The sequence below is a fragment of the Moschus berezovskii genome, chromosome 23 (assembly GCF_049115385.1).
Source record: "Moschus berezovskii isolate FMDL1 chromosome 23, NW_MosBer_1.0, whole genome shotgun sequence".
Classification (NCBI taxonomy): domain Eukaryota; kingdom Metazoa; phylum Chordata; class Mammalia; order Artiodactyla; family Moschidae; genus Moschus; species Moschus berezovskii.
This window is the reverse complement of record NC_142482.1, coordinates 35102427-35119812: the sequence shown is the minus strand read 5'-3', so window position 1 is coordinate 35119812 and position 17386 is coordinate 35102427. Positions and strand designations below refer to the sequence as shown.

Here is a 17386-nt window from a genome sequence, read left to right as displayed (position 1 = left end):
GGAACAGCAGCAGTTGATGACCCATGTTGAGGATCTCTCTCCAAAAGTTGGTACAAGCAAGGTTACAGAATATGGGAAGAACATAGAGAGAGAATTTGCTCCCTGGTTTCAGGGCATTCATTTTTCACACTGTAAAGAAAAAAGGAAAATAAAAGCAAACTGAAGGGTAAATATTTGGAAAAAAGTAAATGACAATTATTGATGCAGCCCAGAAATGGACAGTTAATGGAAAAATGTTTTCTGAGGAAAGTGAATTGCTCATTTTCCTGACATTCTGGGTTTCCCCATTATTTTACCTGAAGTAGATCTAAATGCATTTTTTCCAAAGATTTTTAAAAATTGGAGTATAATTGCTTTACAGTGTTGTGTGAGTTTCTCCTGTACAACAAACATGAAATCAGTCATATGTATACATATATTATTTTCCCTCACATCTAAATATAGTTTTAAAATAGAAATGAACACACCTGATTTCAACCTTTTATCCAGTCATTAAGGATTTTTTCTTCTTTAAAATTACTGTATTTTAGAGGTAAATATATTTTAGACAACTATCAATAAATATCTAAAACTAGTTTGAACTAAAGATACTTCTACATTATTATTCACTGGATAATTCTCACCAAATGTCACTAACTGCATTGCCTTAGAAACTATTTAGGTTTAACTTCTTACTGTAATACTCAATAGTATTCAATGAAAGCAATAATTCATATGTGCTAAATTCTACTCACATATCTGTGATTTCAATTTTAATTACATGTATGGAAAATAATACATTCAAATCTATCTTTGGGATTATTCTAAGAAGTACCTATTGGAAAGCAAATTTGCGAATATTTTCAAATCTGGATAAGATATTGTATTAAATAAGTTATCTTATAACATCAAGCTGCAGTAAATTCCAAAGCTGAAGAACAGGTTTAATGTATCTGTTATAGGCATCCAGAATGCTTCTAAAAGGAGTGCATTCTGTAACATCGTATATCATACAACCTGGGTTATAGATAAGGGTCTTATAAGGTGGCAGTTTCTCTATTTAATGATGATTTTGTTTCAATACCAATACTTTGTTTTCAAAGTGATAGTTTTATTCCCCATTCCATGCCCTGTACTTAGTACAGAATCTGATTCGTAATAGGTACTTAGTAAACATTTGTTAAATGGAAAAGCTTTCAAATATTTTATTGGCTAATTATAACAACAGTCTTGAGAGGTACTCCTTACAAAGAATATAAACGAAAAGCTAGAACAAAAGAGAATTGCTAGAAAGAATGAAATAAAAAAAACGCTGAGTATATCATTGTATCAGTGAAGCCATTTAATAAAGTAGGTAAATTTAAAGGTAGTGTTTTTCAACCCTTGCTATTCCCACAAACCAGGGAGTCTATTTAATACATGTATATACAAGTGCACACACACACACACACTCACACATACACACATCAGGGTTTCATCCTACATCATTTAATCTCGGGAGCCAGGGCATCTGCATTTTTTGAAAGCTCCCAACCTCCTCTCAAGCCAGGTTTGAGAATTACTGTCCTAAGGTGAAAGGAAAGCATTATGTGGGAAGGAACTCTACACCTTCCCCCACACCAGGATTCTGTGGCTTACGCAAAAGAAAGCAGTCGCTACAGAGTTAATATTAAACTGTAAAGACCTCTGTCTATCTGGGTTCTCTGCGTTCTGCCTTATTGGCTTTAACACAATACACACTCTAGAAACAAAAATGGCTATGTGGTGGTAACAGAGACATAGCATTTTTTGGGGAAAAAGGTCATCAGTCTATTAAAAAGTATATTTGTATAAGGAGATTTAATGTAAGACAAGACTTGCTTATCATAACAGTAGGGGAAAATGAATTATCAATAAAAGGTGTTGGGACAACTGGCTGGCCTTCTGGACCAAAAAAGCAAATAAAATTATATCTATATCATATATCCAACAACAAAAAACTTCCAGATGGATCAAAGATTTAAAGTATGGATCCACAAAGTAATTAGAAGATAATGTAGGAGAAATATTTTATAATCTTAGAGTAAAAAAATAACTTTCAAAGTATTATAATAAAAACTAAAAGCTATGGACTAAAATATGGAGAAATATGATTATATCAATATTAAAAAGTTCTGCATGATATAGACCTGAACAAATAAGCAACCAAACAAAAAAGTCATAATAGCAAACAGACAAACCAGAGACGGGGTGGAGAGGCTTTGCAACTCATACCAGAGACATACAACCTGTTTCCCTTATATATAATGAGCACTCACAAATGGATGAGAGAAATGTCAAAAATGACCCCACCAGGACAAAGTGAATAGACAAAAAAGCTCATAAAATTCTCCTAAGAATATACTCAATCTCTTTCATAAAAGATGGAGTTTATTTTTTTCCAATCAAATTAGCAAAGATCAAAAAATTGATAGTACCCGGTTTGGACTAGTGTATAGAGGGAAGTACTAGCATATCGATACTTCTTACTTCCATCGCTGATAAAACTGTAAATTTAAAGCTATAATAAACAGCAATCTTCCAATAACCTCCCAAAATTACAAATGCAAATATCTTTTGATCCTATAACACATTCTTAGGAATTCACTGAATAGACGTACTTGCATATCTGTAGAATTATTTATATAAATGTGAGCTTGCTCATTTTTGTAAGAGCCAAAGATTAAAAACTCCTATATGATATCTAGTGGAGTACTGGTTAAATACTGTATGAGGCTTTTAAACAATGGAATACTGTGAGTGTTTAAAAGAATGAACAACTTGCAAAAATTGAAATAAAAAGAACACTAAGATAAGGTGTGAAAAAATGTGTAGGACAGTATGTATAGATCGCTATAAATTTTTTTGTTTATTAAAAAATAATTTATTTTTAACAAGGATAATTGCTTTACAGAGTTTTGTTGTTTTCTGTCAAACATCAACATGAATCAGCCATAGGTATACATATGTCCCCTCTCTCTCAAACCTCCCTCCCATCTCCCTCCCCATCCCACTCCTCTAGGTTGACACAGAGCCCCTGTTTGAGTTCCCTGAGACATAGAGCAAATTCTCATTGGCTTAGATTGCTGTAATTTTTAAAACCAAAACTATGCGCACACACAGTACACACACACACACATATCTCCTTGGAAGAAAACAGAGAAACCGATAACATTTCTTTCTTCTAGGAGGGGAACTAAATGAAGGATAAAAGTGAAAAAAAGCTATTTCACTCTTTTGTAACTTTTGGGGTTTTACCATCTATATAAATTATCTATTTAAAATTATATTGATTAAAAACAAAACTACTCTCTGACCTAGATCTTAGAAAGTTTTTATTCAAAACTCAAATAGTTGTTGTAAATTAAAACCTAAGCAATTTCAAAACTTCCACTACTATTCAATGGGCATTAGACATCACTAGGAATTATTCAGTTTACAGTTTTATTAGAATACTTACAAATTTTGATAAATCTAAACAGTGGAAATAAGCAGAAACAGGAGTGGTTGAAAAGCACATTAGTTGGCATAAACTTTGAAAGAGAGGATAATAGAAAACAGAAAAAAAAAAAACCTAGGAAAGTAATGCAGAGACATCCTTTCAAGGGAGCATCACGATTCATGAGAGTGAGTACTTAGCTGGACTTAAGGGGTAGGGAAGGATTGAGCCAAACAGGCTTGAAAAACTTGACTTTTTGTGCCAAAATAGGAGTAGGACTCTAAGGACCCCACAAGCACACAGTCAGACACAAAGGTATATGTGTAATAATAGCCTATTTCCTCTACCCCTACATGTGAACATCTTTCTCTCTGAAAATGAAAGAACCACAAGATGAAGGTCAGAGGGATACTGTTAGGAAGCAAGCAAACAATTTAAGAAGATTCCTCTGAGATTGTGTCTATTTATGCATAATATTATAAGACGCTGAGACCAATCATTGACAATTCTGACAAATATTAGTTCTCAAATATTAGACAAGGATATCGGGTTGTTATCTATCAACAGTCAAAGCAGAGTCTCTCAGATAGAAACTATTCCATGACTTAGAATAAGAAATTTACAGATAAGACAATACCTATTAGTCTGAAAAAGAGCCATTTTCCAAGGAAGACCTTAAAATGACTGACTAACATAGACTACACTAGTATTTACTTATTGAGTCCAATTCCACTGGCATCTCTGAAATGTAAAACTGTGCCCGAGAAGACATTGTCAATGCCAGAGTCTGTGCAAAAGGGGACAGCAGGGTCCCCGAGTGGTTGGGCTTTTCTAGCTGATCATACGACCAAAATGAGCACCGATGAGAACAGTTACAATATAGCAAGGAGTCAATTTATGGTCTTTCTTTAATATCATATACAGTTTTAGAAGAAAGCTAGACCTTGTTATCCCAGAGGAGGGACTAAAGTGGAAATATATCTGGAGTGGATGGTGGAGATGTTGTATCAGGATGATTGTTCTTTCAGACTTACAAACATGCTGTGACTCCCTGGAGGTCACCCTTAAGCTCCACATGCCCAGAGAAATCCACTGTGGTACTTGTGTGAATATCATGGTAATATCAGCTTTGTCCTAAAATCCCTGAGAAGAGCAAACAATCCTGACCATACCCTGTGAGTGTATTATTACTGATACTAAAGGATTTTGGTGTTTTGAAGCCTCAAATAGTGAACAATACCTCTTCCTAAATTAAACAGCGATGGACTAATTATAGCAACAACAACAAAAAATCTGCTCCCTATTATCTCTTTTAAAGGAGAAGAGTTCATTGTCAAGGTGATGGTTCTTTTCCCTGTTTTCTTGGAAATGCAATTGTACAGACTCAAGATTATTGAAATAGTGCCAAGTGATAGCACTCCTTTCTCCTATCTTTGGTTGGTTTGGCTGAAGTGGAAAGAAAATATTTTGTAAGATAGTCTAACTAACTAGATTGGCATCCTCTTGAAAGGACAAGAGATACTTTTTATATTTATTCCAGAAAAATGGAAAGAACCAAGACTTAATGTCATCCTAACTTTGAGGGATTAAGTGGCAGCAGATGGTATATCAGGATGTTAAAAAAAAAAAAAGTACAAGAAAGCTCAACAAACGTGCTCAGGATTCCTACCAGCATGGGATGTCCAATCCATAGTGAAAAACAGGCCAACTTCTTTCTATTCCTTGGTTATACTGTTACACTGTTATAACTATAACTATAAATACATAGCTGAATTCAGAAGTAGTTCAGGAATGCAACTGTTCAGAATCTATATCACTAACATAAATCTGAGTGGAAAATACATGATAATGTTGCAAACCAAACCTGGATTCTCTTCCTTGCTGTTCTCATGATCCTGTGCAAAATGGTGAGTCTCACTGTGCCTTCCTTAGTTTTCTCATTTGAGAATAATGATCACTAAATTTAATTGACACTAACTTTGTGCTGGGAACCCTGGGAACCACTCTACAAACATTCTGATTTCACTCCCATGACAATCTTATGAGGAGAGTACTATTATTGGTGATGGACAGTGAAGCCTGGCATGCTGCAGTCCATGGGGTCGCAAAGAGTTGGACACGACTGAGTGACTGAACTGAACTCTTTTTAACACTCCTTAACACTGATGCTCAGAAAAGCTGTGTGTCTTTGCTTATAGGACACAGCTAGCAAATGGTAAGTGATAGAAGTGGGTTCATACAAGGTTATTGAACTCTTTTTAACACTCCTTAACACTGATGCTCAGAAAAGCTGTGTGTCTTTGCTTATAGGACACAGCTAGCAAATGGTAAGTGATAGAAGTGGGTTCATACAAGGTTATTTGACTCCAGAAGCACACTGTTAATCAGAGTTACTATGATTTAGTGCCTTGGACTACTCAGTCTTCCATTTCCCTCCAGGGCTAAAGTTTTATGATTCTGAGTAAATTCTGCTATGAAGTAATACTGTTGTTTAGGGAGAGAAAAACGAGCGGACAGGTACTAATTTTTAACAAATGCCTCTGTGCCCCATGGAGCCAAGTGTTTAATCTAGCAAATGGATTTAATGCTACAGAAGACACACGAGGCAGATATTATGGAAGCAAGGGGTGCTGGACCGTCCAAGGTCTGTCCTTTCTTTTACACTACAGAGCTGTTGCTAAGAAGGTTCGGGACATGACATTCTCTAGCATATCTCACAGCCACCTCTGGAATCAGGTGTGCTTGTGGGAATAGTCGTCATGGAACACAGACAGTAGCAATGTAGGCTACTTCCTGGCCAAGTGGATAGGAAGCTGTATCCTTTCTGTCCGATCTTTCTTTATTGTGAGCTGAATGCACAGGGCTCTGAGAGCCTAGAGGAGGGCACACCTAGAGGCAGAAGGATTCTGGCCCCTCAATGAGACTATGAGAGGAAGGAAGGGTCCCGAGGAGGAACACTCATGTCATCTGCGAAGACTGAGAAATAAGCTTCTATTGCGTGAAACCCCTGAAAATTTGGAAATTAACTGTTACAACAGATAGCATTACCCTAACCATTGCAGATAGTATGACCTTTATCTGTATATTAGGAAAATGAAGCTCAGGCAGGTTAAGGAACTGACCCAAAGTCAGACAAAATGTCAAAAGTGATATTATGGGGGGTGCTAATGGGGGTTAGGGTTAGGGTCTGGAAGCTTACTGATTTCTTTTTAACTAAAGAAGGAAGCAATAGCAACAAAGGTTTTAGATTTGAAAAGAGTGAATAGAAACCATACACATATTTGTAAATGGGCCCCTTTCTTTTGCTGATGGATATTTATATCCTTCCCTCCCCCTATATTGTTTTTTAAAATATATAAGTTGTTGTTCAGTTGCTCAGTTGTGTCCAATTCTTTGTGACCCCATGGACTGCAGCATGTTAGGCTTCCCTGTCCTTCACCATCTCCTGGAGTATGCTCAAACTCATGTCCATTGAGTCGGTGACACCATCCAATCATCTCATCCTCAGCTGTCCCCTTCTCCTCCTGCCTTTAATCTTTCCCAGCATCAGGGTCTTTTCTAATGAGTAGAATTTGACCTCTAGCCATGACAAACTGAAAAGGGCTTCCCAAGTGGTGCTAGTGGTAAAGAACCTGCCTGCCAATGTAGGAGATAGAAGAGACACAGGGTTCGATCCCTGGGTCGGGAAGACCCCCAGAGGAGGGCATGGCAACCCACTCTAGTATTCTTGCCTGGAGAATCCCATGGACAGAGGAGCCTGGTGGGCTACAGTCCATAGGGTCACAGAGTTGGACTGAAGCAACTTAGCATGCACGCATACATGACAAACTGAAAGCCAAGGCATTTATGTTTAAGGACTTAAACTGTGCTTCAAACTCCTGGTGTTGCCTGAGAGTGCTATGTGAGTTTTGCAAGTTCAGCAAAACTGTCCCAGGAAAGCACCCCACTCAAGTAAAAAAAACTTCCCTTCAGCAACACTCTGCAACTTTGACCATCTTGGAAAACCTCAAGTGAGGTGGGAGTGATAGGCAAGAATGACTACATAACTGACTCCTCATGTTTGTTTTAATACCACCAACACTGCAAAGATTGTTCTGGAGTAAAATGTAGGGGAGGCAGTTAATTGGTGATTCATAAATAATAAATATATAGCAAAGATATGAGAATTAGGACAATAATATTGAATGCTTTCCAGAGATAGAATTTTTCCCACTCTAATAGAGTCTGGGATTATCCCAAGATCTCAGGAAGATCAGTGAATTGGGTTAAGCAATTCTAATCTGAATTTTCCAGAGAATGACAACTCTCTGGTATTATAGATACCAGAGTGGACTAAGGAGAAGCCACAGCAATGTGATTAACAAGTGGAAATAAAAAGAACTTCAGGCTTGAAATAAAGTAGATAAAAGAAGCTGTACCAACCATTAGTTATATATTTCAGTTCAGTTCAGTTCAATCGCTCAGTCGTGTCCGACTCTTTGCGACCCCATGAATCACAGAACGCCAGGCCTCCCTGTCCATCACCAACTCCCGGAGTTCACTCAAACTCATGTCCACAGTAAACCCCGTTAAATGAAGGCATATGGGTATCAAGAAAACAGTTACATTCAGGGGATTAGTATTACAGTCAGGGGATTCTGAATTCAAATACTTATATTTTATTGTAGATCAAACATATCTGTACATGTGGACCAAAAAATAAATCCCCATTCTAAAGACGTACCTTACTAAAATGTCCCCTTTCAAACAGCTTTAAAAGGTGAAAAAAGTCAGCCACTTTTGAGGTTATTCCATTGGTTACTAGGTGCAATGATATTTGTAACAAATGTTGTGAATAATTTAAATATTATAAATTTGCATGAAGCAGCGCTCTCATACGTTGTTCTTTTTTTTGCCAGTGCCACCATTTTAATGAGAACTTCTTCACCTGTCCTAGACTCCCTCCCCTCAGAAGACTCTTTCTGTTGAAAGTCAGTATTTTATAATGACTCTAATACATTGATTTGATAATGATGCTAGGATGGCACTATTAGTAGAGTGATACCATTTAAAAGAAATACAGAAGAGAATGATTATAAAAATAATTAAAAACTAAATGATTGAAAACCCAAAGCAAACATGGAAATCTAGGAGTATCATGATGAAACCACTGCTAGATTAGGGACAAGTTAGTTGTTGGTTCCTTTTTTTTTTGATAAATAAACTTTCATTTGCTAATTTCAGTCCCCATCATAAGGTACCTTACTGTTCATTGTTTGTATGTTGACAATGGTTAACTCTTGTCTGCATGGAGAGTCTAGCTGGGTCCCCATATACCACTCTTTCTTTGGGATTTTTATCAAAATAGCAACAGTGGAAAGGCTGAATTCAAATCATTCCCAGAAAGCAGCAGAGATAAGTACTGATGTGTTTCTGAGTGTGGTCAATGAGGAATAAAGCCAATCAGATATGACTTATCTTGTTCTCAAGTGCTATACCAAAATGGGAAAGGGCTGAACCATTGCTGAATGCACTGGGCCATCAGGAAGTTAAAAACTTTCCATTATCATATGTGAAAAGGATCGCCAGTCCAGGTTCGATGCATGAGACAGGATGCTCGGGGCTGGTGCACTGGGATGACCCAGAGGGAGGCGATGGGGAGGGAGGTGGGAGGGAGGTTCAGGATGGGGAACACATGTACACCCATGGCAGATCCATGTCGATGTATGGCAAAACCACTACAATATTGTAAAATAATTAGCCTCCAGTTAAAATAAATTTATATTTTTTAAAAAAGCATTTACAATCACAGTAAAATGCAAATAAACTTGATTGAAAGTTAAAAAGACTCCAAATGATTGAAAAAAACTAGTATTCTTTCCTACAAAACCAGAGGTTTACAAGAAAGCTGATGAACTATTTTTGACAATTAGAAATCTCATTTTAGAATTTCTGGAGAAGTGCATCTAAAATGTTGCTCACTCCTGTAAAAATGTTTGCTTGAGGGGCAAAAATATTACCCAAAGACACGGTCAAAACAAGGTCCATGAATACCAACTAGTAAATATGGTAAAGTTTTAATATTTACTAGCCAAAATTATGCAAGCAAAACACACTTGAAATAACTAAATCAAATTCACATTAGCACCAAAAGGACCAAGGTCACAAAATATTAGGTTCTCCTCTTATTTTAAGACGACTTGTAGTTTGTAAAACTGTCAGTCATGACGCATGACTCAACAGTGAGTCTTGAAATAAATTTAGTGGGCTTATGTTCAACATTTAAAAGTAGTGGGTCTACAATTAGCATTCTAAAATAATATAAAAATACGGAATAGAATAAAAATACTATAATACATGTTAACATATATAATATAGTATATAAATGAAACTTAAGATTTATGTGTGCGTGTGTGCATACGTGTGACAGAGAGAGAACACACACTTGAAGGTCATAACATAATATGTGGGGAGTTGAGAGATTCAAACAGTCCTTTTGCCCTTAAATCTCATTTTTTCAGTTCCATCAAAATGCCTGGCCTGGAATTCAACAATAAAATATTTCTTTCTCTACATCATGAATATCTGGGGGATTTCAAAAGCATCCAGTGAAAAGTAAGACGTATCTGTGGAACTCTGCTCAATGTTATGTGGTAGCCTGGATGGGAGGGGAGTTGGGGGAGAATGGACACAGGTATATGAAGGGCAGAGTCCCTTCGCTGTTCACCTGAAACTATCACAACATTGTTAATCGACTATAACCCAATAGAAAATAAAAAAGTTTAAAAGAGAAAAACATAAAGTAAGATGTATCTGGGAAGAATAAAATTTTAAGTTTCATCAGCCAAGGCTGACGTAACTCCTCTGTGAGCAGAGGTCAAATGAATAGAACACGTTAGGCATTTTTGTGATAAGAGAGGTTTGCTGGAAGAGTAGATGCCAAAACCATGAGCTTGGTCCTAGGATTTCAGACATTTAGCCTGTATCCTTTCTGGTAGCACTGCTCAAGGATTCCCTCACACAGGGTACTTGGCGTTTCAGGATACCATGAAAATCAAGAAGAAATGTGAATATGTGCTTTAGGGTTCTCAAGGTTTTACTGGGCAGTACAGTCACAGACACTGTGGATAAAGGCCTTTCTTAGGTCTTTGCTTTTCTACCAGCTACGTGAAAAGTATCTCAGTTCAGTTCAGTTCAGTTCAGTTGCTCAGTCGTGTCCGACTCTTTGCGACCCCATGAATCACAGCACGCCAGGCCTCCCTGTCCATCACCAACTCCCGGAGTTCACTCAAACTCATGTCCATCGAGTCGAGGAACATTTAAATCAAGGATCCTTAAACCTCATTATATATCAGGGGGTGTTTTTAAAAAAAAAAGATATGTGCACCATACCCCCAGAGACTACATTTCAAGTGGTTTGGGAATGGGGTCCAGGGATTTTTAATAAACATCCTCAGCTGATTTTACTGTGGAATTGGGTTTGAGACCCAATCAAGTTCTTCTATTCATGTGATTCTTGAATTCACCATTATATTTTGAACATACTTTTCTTCTTTTGTTAGGTAGCTATAATTTTAAAGATGCTTTTACTTAAGCAGGAATCTGCTTCTCTTTTGAATCAAACCATGAGTCATTTTTTCTACTTTGTTCTTCCTTTAGCACCTCCAACCCCTATGGCTGGATTATGAGTCAACTTCCTTACCATATGCCAGCTCTCAGTATCAGCACACACAGGAAAATAGTACAAGAGGAATATAATAACAATTGTTTTCGTTCAGTTGCTAAGTCACATCTGACTTTCCGTGACCCTACAGACTGCGCATGCCAGGCTTCCCTGTCCTTCACTATATCCCGGAGTTTGTTCAAACTCATGCCCATTGAGTCGGTGATGTTTATTAAATGTTCATGGCCAATAATAATATTGTGGTTGTTATCATTACTATAACTAGGAAGTAAAGCAAAAGTGAAAGTGAAGTCGCTCAGTCGTGTCTGACTCTTTGCAACCCGTGGACTGCAGCCCACCAGGTTCCTCCGTCCATGGGATTCTCCAGGCAAGAACACTGGAGTGGGTTGCCATTTCCTCCTCCAGGGGATCTTCCTGACCCAGGGATCGAACCCAGGTCTCCCACATTGCAGGCAGAGGCATTACCCTCTTAGCCACCAGGAAGTAAAGCAAAGATACCTGTTAAAAGCAAAATCACCAAAGTGATTTTGTCAAGACCAATGTCAAGAACACACTACTTCACAGAGTTGTTCAATAAATAGTGTGTGTTGATAATCTGGAAAAGGACAAGATACTTGTTTTTGTGTTTCGCTTACTCTTCACCTCCTACAGTGCCTTACAGACAAGTGAGAAATCAATGCAAGAAAAGTGTCACAGGTGTGGGCAGGTGAGTCTTGGCAAAAAGGTTCCTTCATTCATTTTTAAAACAATAGCATTCTAGGTTATACAACAACTCGCCCTGACATTCAACGGCTCCTCTACAAAGTGTGAAAGCTGCCCAGTGATATCTTTTCTTAGAAGATTGAATGAGAATATGTAAAGTTTAGTTCTTACAGAAGAAACACAAAAGAAAACATAAATTGGAAAAACATAACTTCTGGGAATATGTTTCTACCTCTGTGTCTGCCCCACTGCTTAGCCTTTGTGGGTCAGCTCACTCGCTCATAAAGCCATGGAACTTCACTGTACCTTAAGAGATGTCTACAGGATTAACACAACGTGCTCTCAGACTCAGGACCATGCATTGAGTCCCGTGAAGTCCTTATAAAGGATTATTGGTTATCCTGTAGATCATGCTGCACTGAATAACAATTAGTTAAACCAGATTGATCTGAACTTTAAAATAAACAATAATAAAAATAGCTCAGTTTTTGTTGCTGTTATGTGGGGAATACTTGTCTAAATATCAAAATCTTTCATTGCTATTGTCTTTCCTATTACTGCTAAGATTAGTAAATGAAATGATAGCTTATGAATCTACATCTAAGCCTTCTATTAAGTCTAACTGAATCATCTCTATCACAATTAGTTGGGAAATTCACCTGTAAATTAACTGTCTTTAACATATAGACAAAAATGAAATGGCATTATCAACAAACCTGAATTTCAAAGAACTGCTAACCTTCCATCATTACTTTGCTGTGCTGGAAAGTCCTACCTTCAACTAAGGAAGTGAGTAGGGTAACGTTGGCTGCTTTCCGTCTTCCCGCTGGCAAGTTGAGACCCAGCCTATCCAGCTTCTCCCTCAGGCAGCGACCCCCATTCTTGGATTTTGCTCTGTCCAAAAACAAACAAAAGCTAGGTTTTGCAGGGTGACATTCAGAGGAAAACAATGAGAAGACCTGACCATCTGAGGTGTTCAACATGGGACAGAAGACATCAGGGCTGAGGGTCGAGGAGTGTAGTACCAGTAGTTAGAAGATTACAGTCTCAGTGACTTCCCTGGCCGCCCAGTGGTTAAGACTTCGAGCTGCCAATGCAGAGAGTGCAGGTTCAATCCCTGGTCAGGGAACTAAGATCTCACATGCCACACAGTGCAGCCAAAAGATAACACCCCCCAAAAATCTACAGTATCAGAAAACTCCTTTGTCTTACCTTCTTAAAATGCCTCCCAAGAGTGAAGCGTTGAGGCATTCAGGGGGTGAGAGGCGTCTCTTCACCTCGGCAATGGTCACCTTGTATTTGGAAGTAGAACTGAGAAGGGACAAACGACCAGGGACAGAGCAAAACAAGTCTGTGGGGTTGACCACACAGGTGCCACCTTTGGAGGGAAAAGTATATTATCTATTAGTGACCATGAGCACAGATATTAATAACTATATAAAACATAGTTACTATCACGGTGCTACTTAGGATTTGGAAATACACAGTATGATTTTTCTCATCCATTCACCACCTGGGTCATCTCAGGAAGCTGCTCTGAAGATGTCTCTTCCAATAACACTCAAGTTTTGGTTTTCAAATATCATACAGAAAATGTTTGTAGAGGGTATGATTTTCATTTTAGCCAGTTAGGGTCGGATACGACTGAGCGACTTCACTTTCACTTTTCACTTTCACACATTGGAGAAGGAAATGGCAACCCACTCCAGTGTTCTTGCCTGGAGAATCCCAGGGAAGGGGGAGCCTGGTGGGCTTCCGTCTACGGGGTCACACGGAGTTGGGCACGACTGAAGTGACTTAGCAGCAGCAGCAGCAGCATCCTATGAAGTGTTGGCTGGCCCATCAATGTTCATTTTGCCATCATCCACACCAAGAAACACTTTAATTAGTTAAAAACCTCAAACTATACCAACTAGCCCACAAAGGATAGGTATGATATAGCCATGGCTCTGTGTATGTGTGTGTACACGCATATACACAATGAATAGATATAATTGTATCCATGACTTACTATACACACAAAAGTTTTGAAAGCTCTGTTCTAAAACGATTGAGAACTGCCATCTCTCTTCCCTCATCTATCTGCCAAGTACAGGCACCCCAGGTACCATTAAAAATCACGTGCCCATTGCCAGACACCTCCAACCCATCTGTGCATGTGTGAGTGCTAAGTCGCTTCAGTCCTGTCCGACTCTTTGCAACACTATGGACTGTAGCTTGCCAGGCTCCTACGTCCATGGGATTTTCTAGGCAAGAATACTGGAGTGGGTTGCCATTTTCTCCTCCAGGAGATCCTCCCGACCCAGGGATCGAACCTGCGTCTCCTGTGGCTCCTGTATTACAGGTAGATTTTTTACTGCTGAGCCACTGGGGAAGCCCTGCACTGTGCATGAGGCACACAAACTTGAGTTAACATTAGAACATAGTAATAGTAACATATAAAATGCTAGTGGCCACTAGCCACAACTAATACCGCTGTGCTTGTTATTATTAGTACTACTAGGGAACAAAGCAAAGGTAACTGCTGTTGGCAAAAATCAGCAAAGCAATATCCCCCTGCTGGTGCTGCTGGAGCAGAAGCCTTCTGTCTCCAGGATCCAGAAAGCCCCTGGAGCTTTTCTGTTCTCCAGGAATAACAGAGAACATCCCCTACCTTCAGGCAGCTGAAGTAGACTGAGGACCAAGAGCAATCCATCAATCATCAGTGGGGAAAGTTTCCTATTGTCAGACCTTCCTTTATTGCAAAAATCCTGAGCCAGTGTCCAAACCACTGCACAGCCCCAGGATGCAAGGCTGCCTCCCCCGGACACCAAGGGCAGCGCTTTGGAGGTTCAGTAGCAAGTTCAAATTCAAAGGTTACTTTTTTGAGCATACACTGGATTTCTTGAGTTATGGGCAATTTTAAGACCCATCTCCAGAAAAGGGTCAAGTTCAATGAGGTTAATGAGAAAAAAAAAAAGAGACGATTAAAGAAAAATGGGCAGGAGAGTGTCGGCTAATATTTTTACTCAAAGGGGGGTTCTTAACTGGCAGCACTGGCATCTCCTGAGAGCTTGTCAGAATTGCTGACTCTCAGGCCCAGTCCCAGATCGTGAGTAGAGCCTGCATTTGAATGAGCCCCTCAGGTGATTCATATGCACTTTAAGTTTTGAGAAGCGCTGGTCTAGGACTCACCACCTGCCTTCCCTTCTTTGACAAAGCAGCTCAGATGGAACGTTATGTCCATCAGGTCTGTGGCATTCAGATTCAGGTGTGTTTTCTAGGCACAGGGGTTAAGGAACCTGGGAGGATCTTAAAAACCGTAAAAGAGGCCCTGGACCTGGCTGCAGAGAACAGACTAACTCTGCCCCACTCAGGGGGTTTCTACCCCTGTGCTGTCTGGAATTCTTCCTGCTTTCCTAGGGTTATCCAAGATTCCCCTGAAAGTGCTGGCACCCACCAAGGTCTTTCTCCTGAAGCATTCCAAGGCTGGAAATCACCCTGAACGCCTCCTACCCCAAAACACAAGAGACGATAATAAGAACATCCAAGCAGCCAGCTCACTACAGGTTGGAAGATGGGCCATGTACACTTGGCTAAATTCCCAATGCCAGTGTTTGGAAACTTGCCCTCAGTTTGAAATCTGACAGATAATAGTTTCGATGATCAGATTTGAAATCTTTTTCTTGGTAATTAAACTTGTAGCCAATATAATGAAAAAACACAAATGCCTGCCTCAGGAGCAGGGAACACAAATTCAACTGTTCTTCTTCACCTCATATCCTCAGAGAGGATTTTAAAACCTCTCTGTAATAATAATAATAGTAATAATAATAATTTCCCCAGATGTCTAGAAGTAGATCCCTGGTGGCTCAGATGATAAAGAATCTGTCTGCAATGCAGGAGACCCTAGTTTGACCCCTGGGTCAGGAAGACTACCTGGAGAAGGAAATGGCTACCCACTCCAGTATTCTTGCCTGGAAAATTTCACAGAGAGAGAAGCCTGGAGGGTTCCAGTCTATGGGGTTGCAGAGAGTCAGACAGAAGAGAGTGACTTTGCACACAATGGTCTAGAAACTATGATTATACTTTCACTGATGCTCTCACTTTGTACATGTAGATGCAAAGTGTATTTTAAGGACTTCCCCGATGGCACATTGGGTAAGAATCCACCTGCTACTGCAGGGGACACAGGTTCAATCCCTGGTCCAGGAAGATGCAGAGAAGCAACTAAGCCCATGTGCCACAACTACTGAAATCTGCGTGCCTAGAGCCTGTGCTCTGGAACAAGAGCAGCCATCACAATGAGAAGCCATGTCACCTCAACGAAGAGTAGTTCCTCGCTCAGCGCAAGTAGAAAAAGCCCATGTGCAGCAACAAAGACCCATGCCCTCCTCCAGGGCATCTTCCCAACCCAGGGATTGAACCCAGGTCTCCCACATTGCAGGCAGAGTCTTTACCATCTGAGCCACCAAGGAAACCCAAGAATACTAGAGTGGGTAGCCTATCCCTTCTCCAGGGAAACTTCCCAATCCAGGAATCGAACAGGGGTTTCCTGCATTGCAGGTGGATTCTTTACCAGCTGAGCTACCCGGGAAGCCCAACAAAGACCCAATTCAACCAAAATTAAATAAATAAACTCAAGCAATCACTCAAAAGTTGAGATGAATAGGAAAGTAAGTTAAGTATCAGTGAATCTGGATTTCATTGTCATGTAAGAATCATGACACGGTGAGCTTCAGAACTTAGGTCATACTGAGTTCATCTGAAGCAGAAATATTAAGAAGATAATACCCTGGAGGTTCAGTGGGTTAGGACTCTGTATTCGCACTGCTGGGGGCCCCATGACACGGCCAGAAACAAACAAAAAAAGAAATAATGTTTTTACTAAAAAGTCACATGTTTTCACCTGAAAATGAGCCTTTCCCTGTGGTCACTATGAATCATTAGCAAATTTATATTCTTGCATAAATCTTCTTCTCTTACACACTAGCCACTACACAGTGGAAGACACAGGAATCTCACTCAACTGGTCTCAAGTTTATTATAAGTGTATGTGTTGTTTTCCAGGAAACGAAAGGGCATAGTTTTAGAACTACCTATCTTGGCTAATCTATGGTAGGTTAGACATGAAATTTAGGGATATGCAGAAGATTGTAATTCTTTTAAAAATTAAAAAAAAAGTTAAATTGGGCTTTCTCCAACTTAAAAATTGCTCCCTTTGGACAAAGTGAACCCACATGCTAAAAGCCAGCTACTTCCAAGGAAGTCACTGAGTCTGCTACCTAACCGAAGGTGAAATCCCTGAACCCTAGGCCTTCTCTCCTGCATCCAGGTAAGTCTTCTGGCTTATTCTCAAATAAGCATTTATTAGGTAAGTCACACAGGCTGCATATTAAGAATATGTTTTATGCACACACAAATTGCCTGGAGGATTTATTTTGTATTCAGGATTAGCCATCAACTCCAGAGTCTTTTATTTTTTATGTCACAGCATCTTTAAAGGGAATTTCTGTTACTTTGATACTTGGCATTGCTGCAGCCTTGGGGAACTCTCTTGTCCTGGCTGAAGATTTGGCAACTTGTAGAGTTTACAGCAGCGTGAG

General features: G+C 39.3%; 1 protein-coding gene across 2 annotated transcripts in view; it reads right to left on the bottom strand.

Moving 5' to 3' along the window:
* The window catches only part of TFAP2D (transcription factor AP-2 delta), a 57866-nt gene that overhangs the window by 28977 nt on the left and 11503 nt on the right, over positions 1-17386 (bottom strand). For both annotated transcript variants that reach the window (XM_055407083.2, XM_088831330.1), the window contains 2 exons: positions 13014-13179; positions 12577-12695 (listed from right to left, as the gene is read on the bottom strand). In XM_055407083.2, the coding sequence (XP_055263058.1) occupies positions 12577-12695; positions 13014-13179 (285 nt within the window). The remainder of the gene's footprint in view (positions 1-12576; positions 12696-13013; positions 13180-17386) is intronic.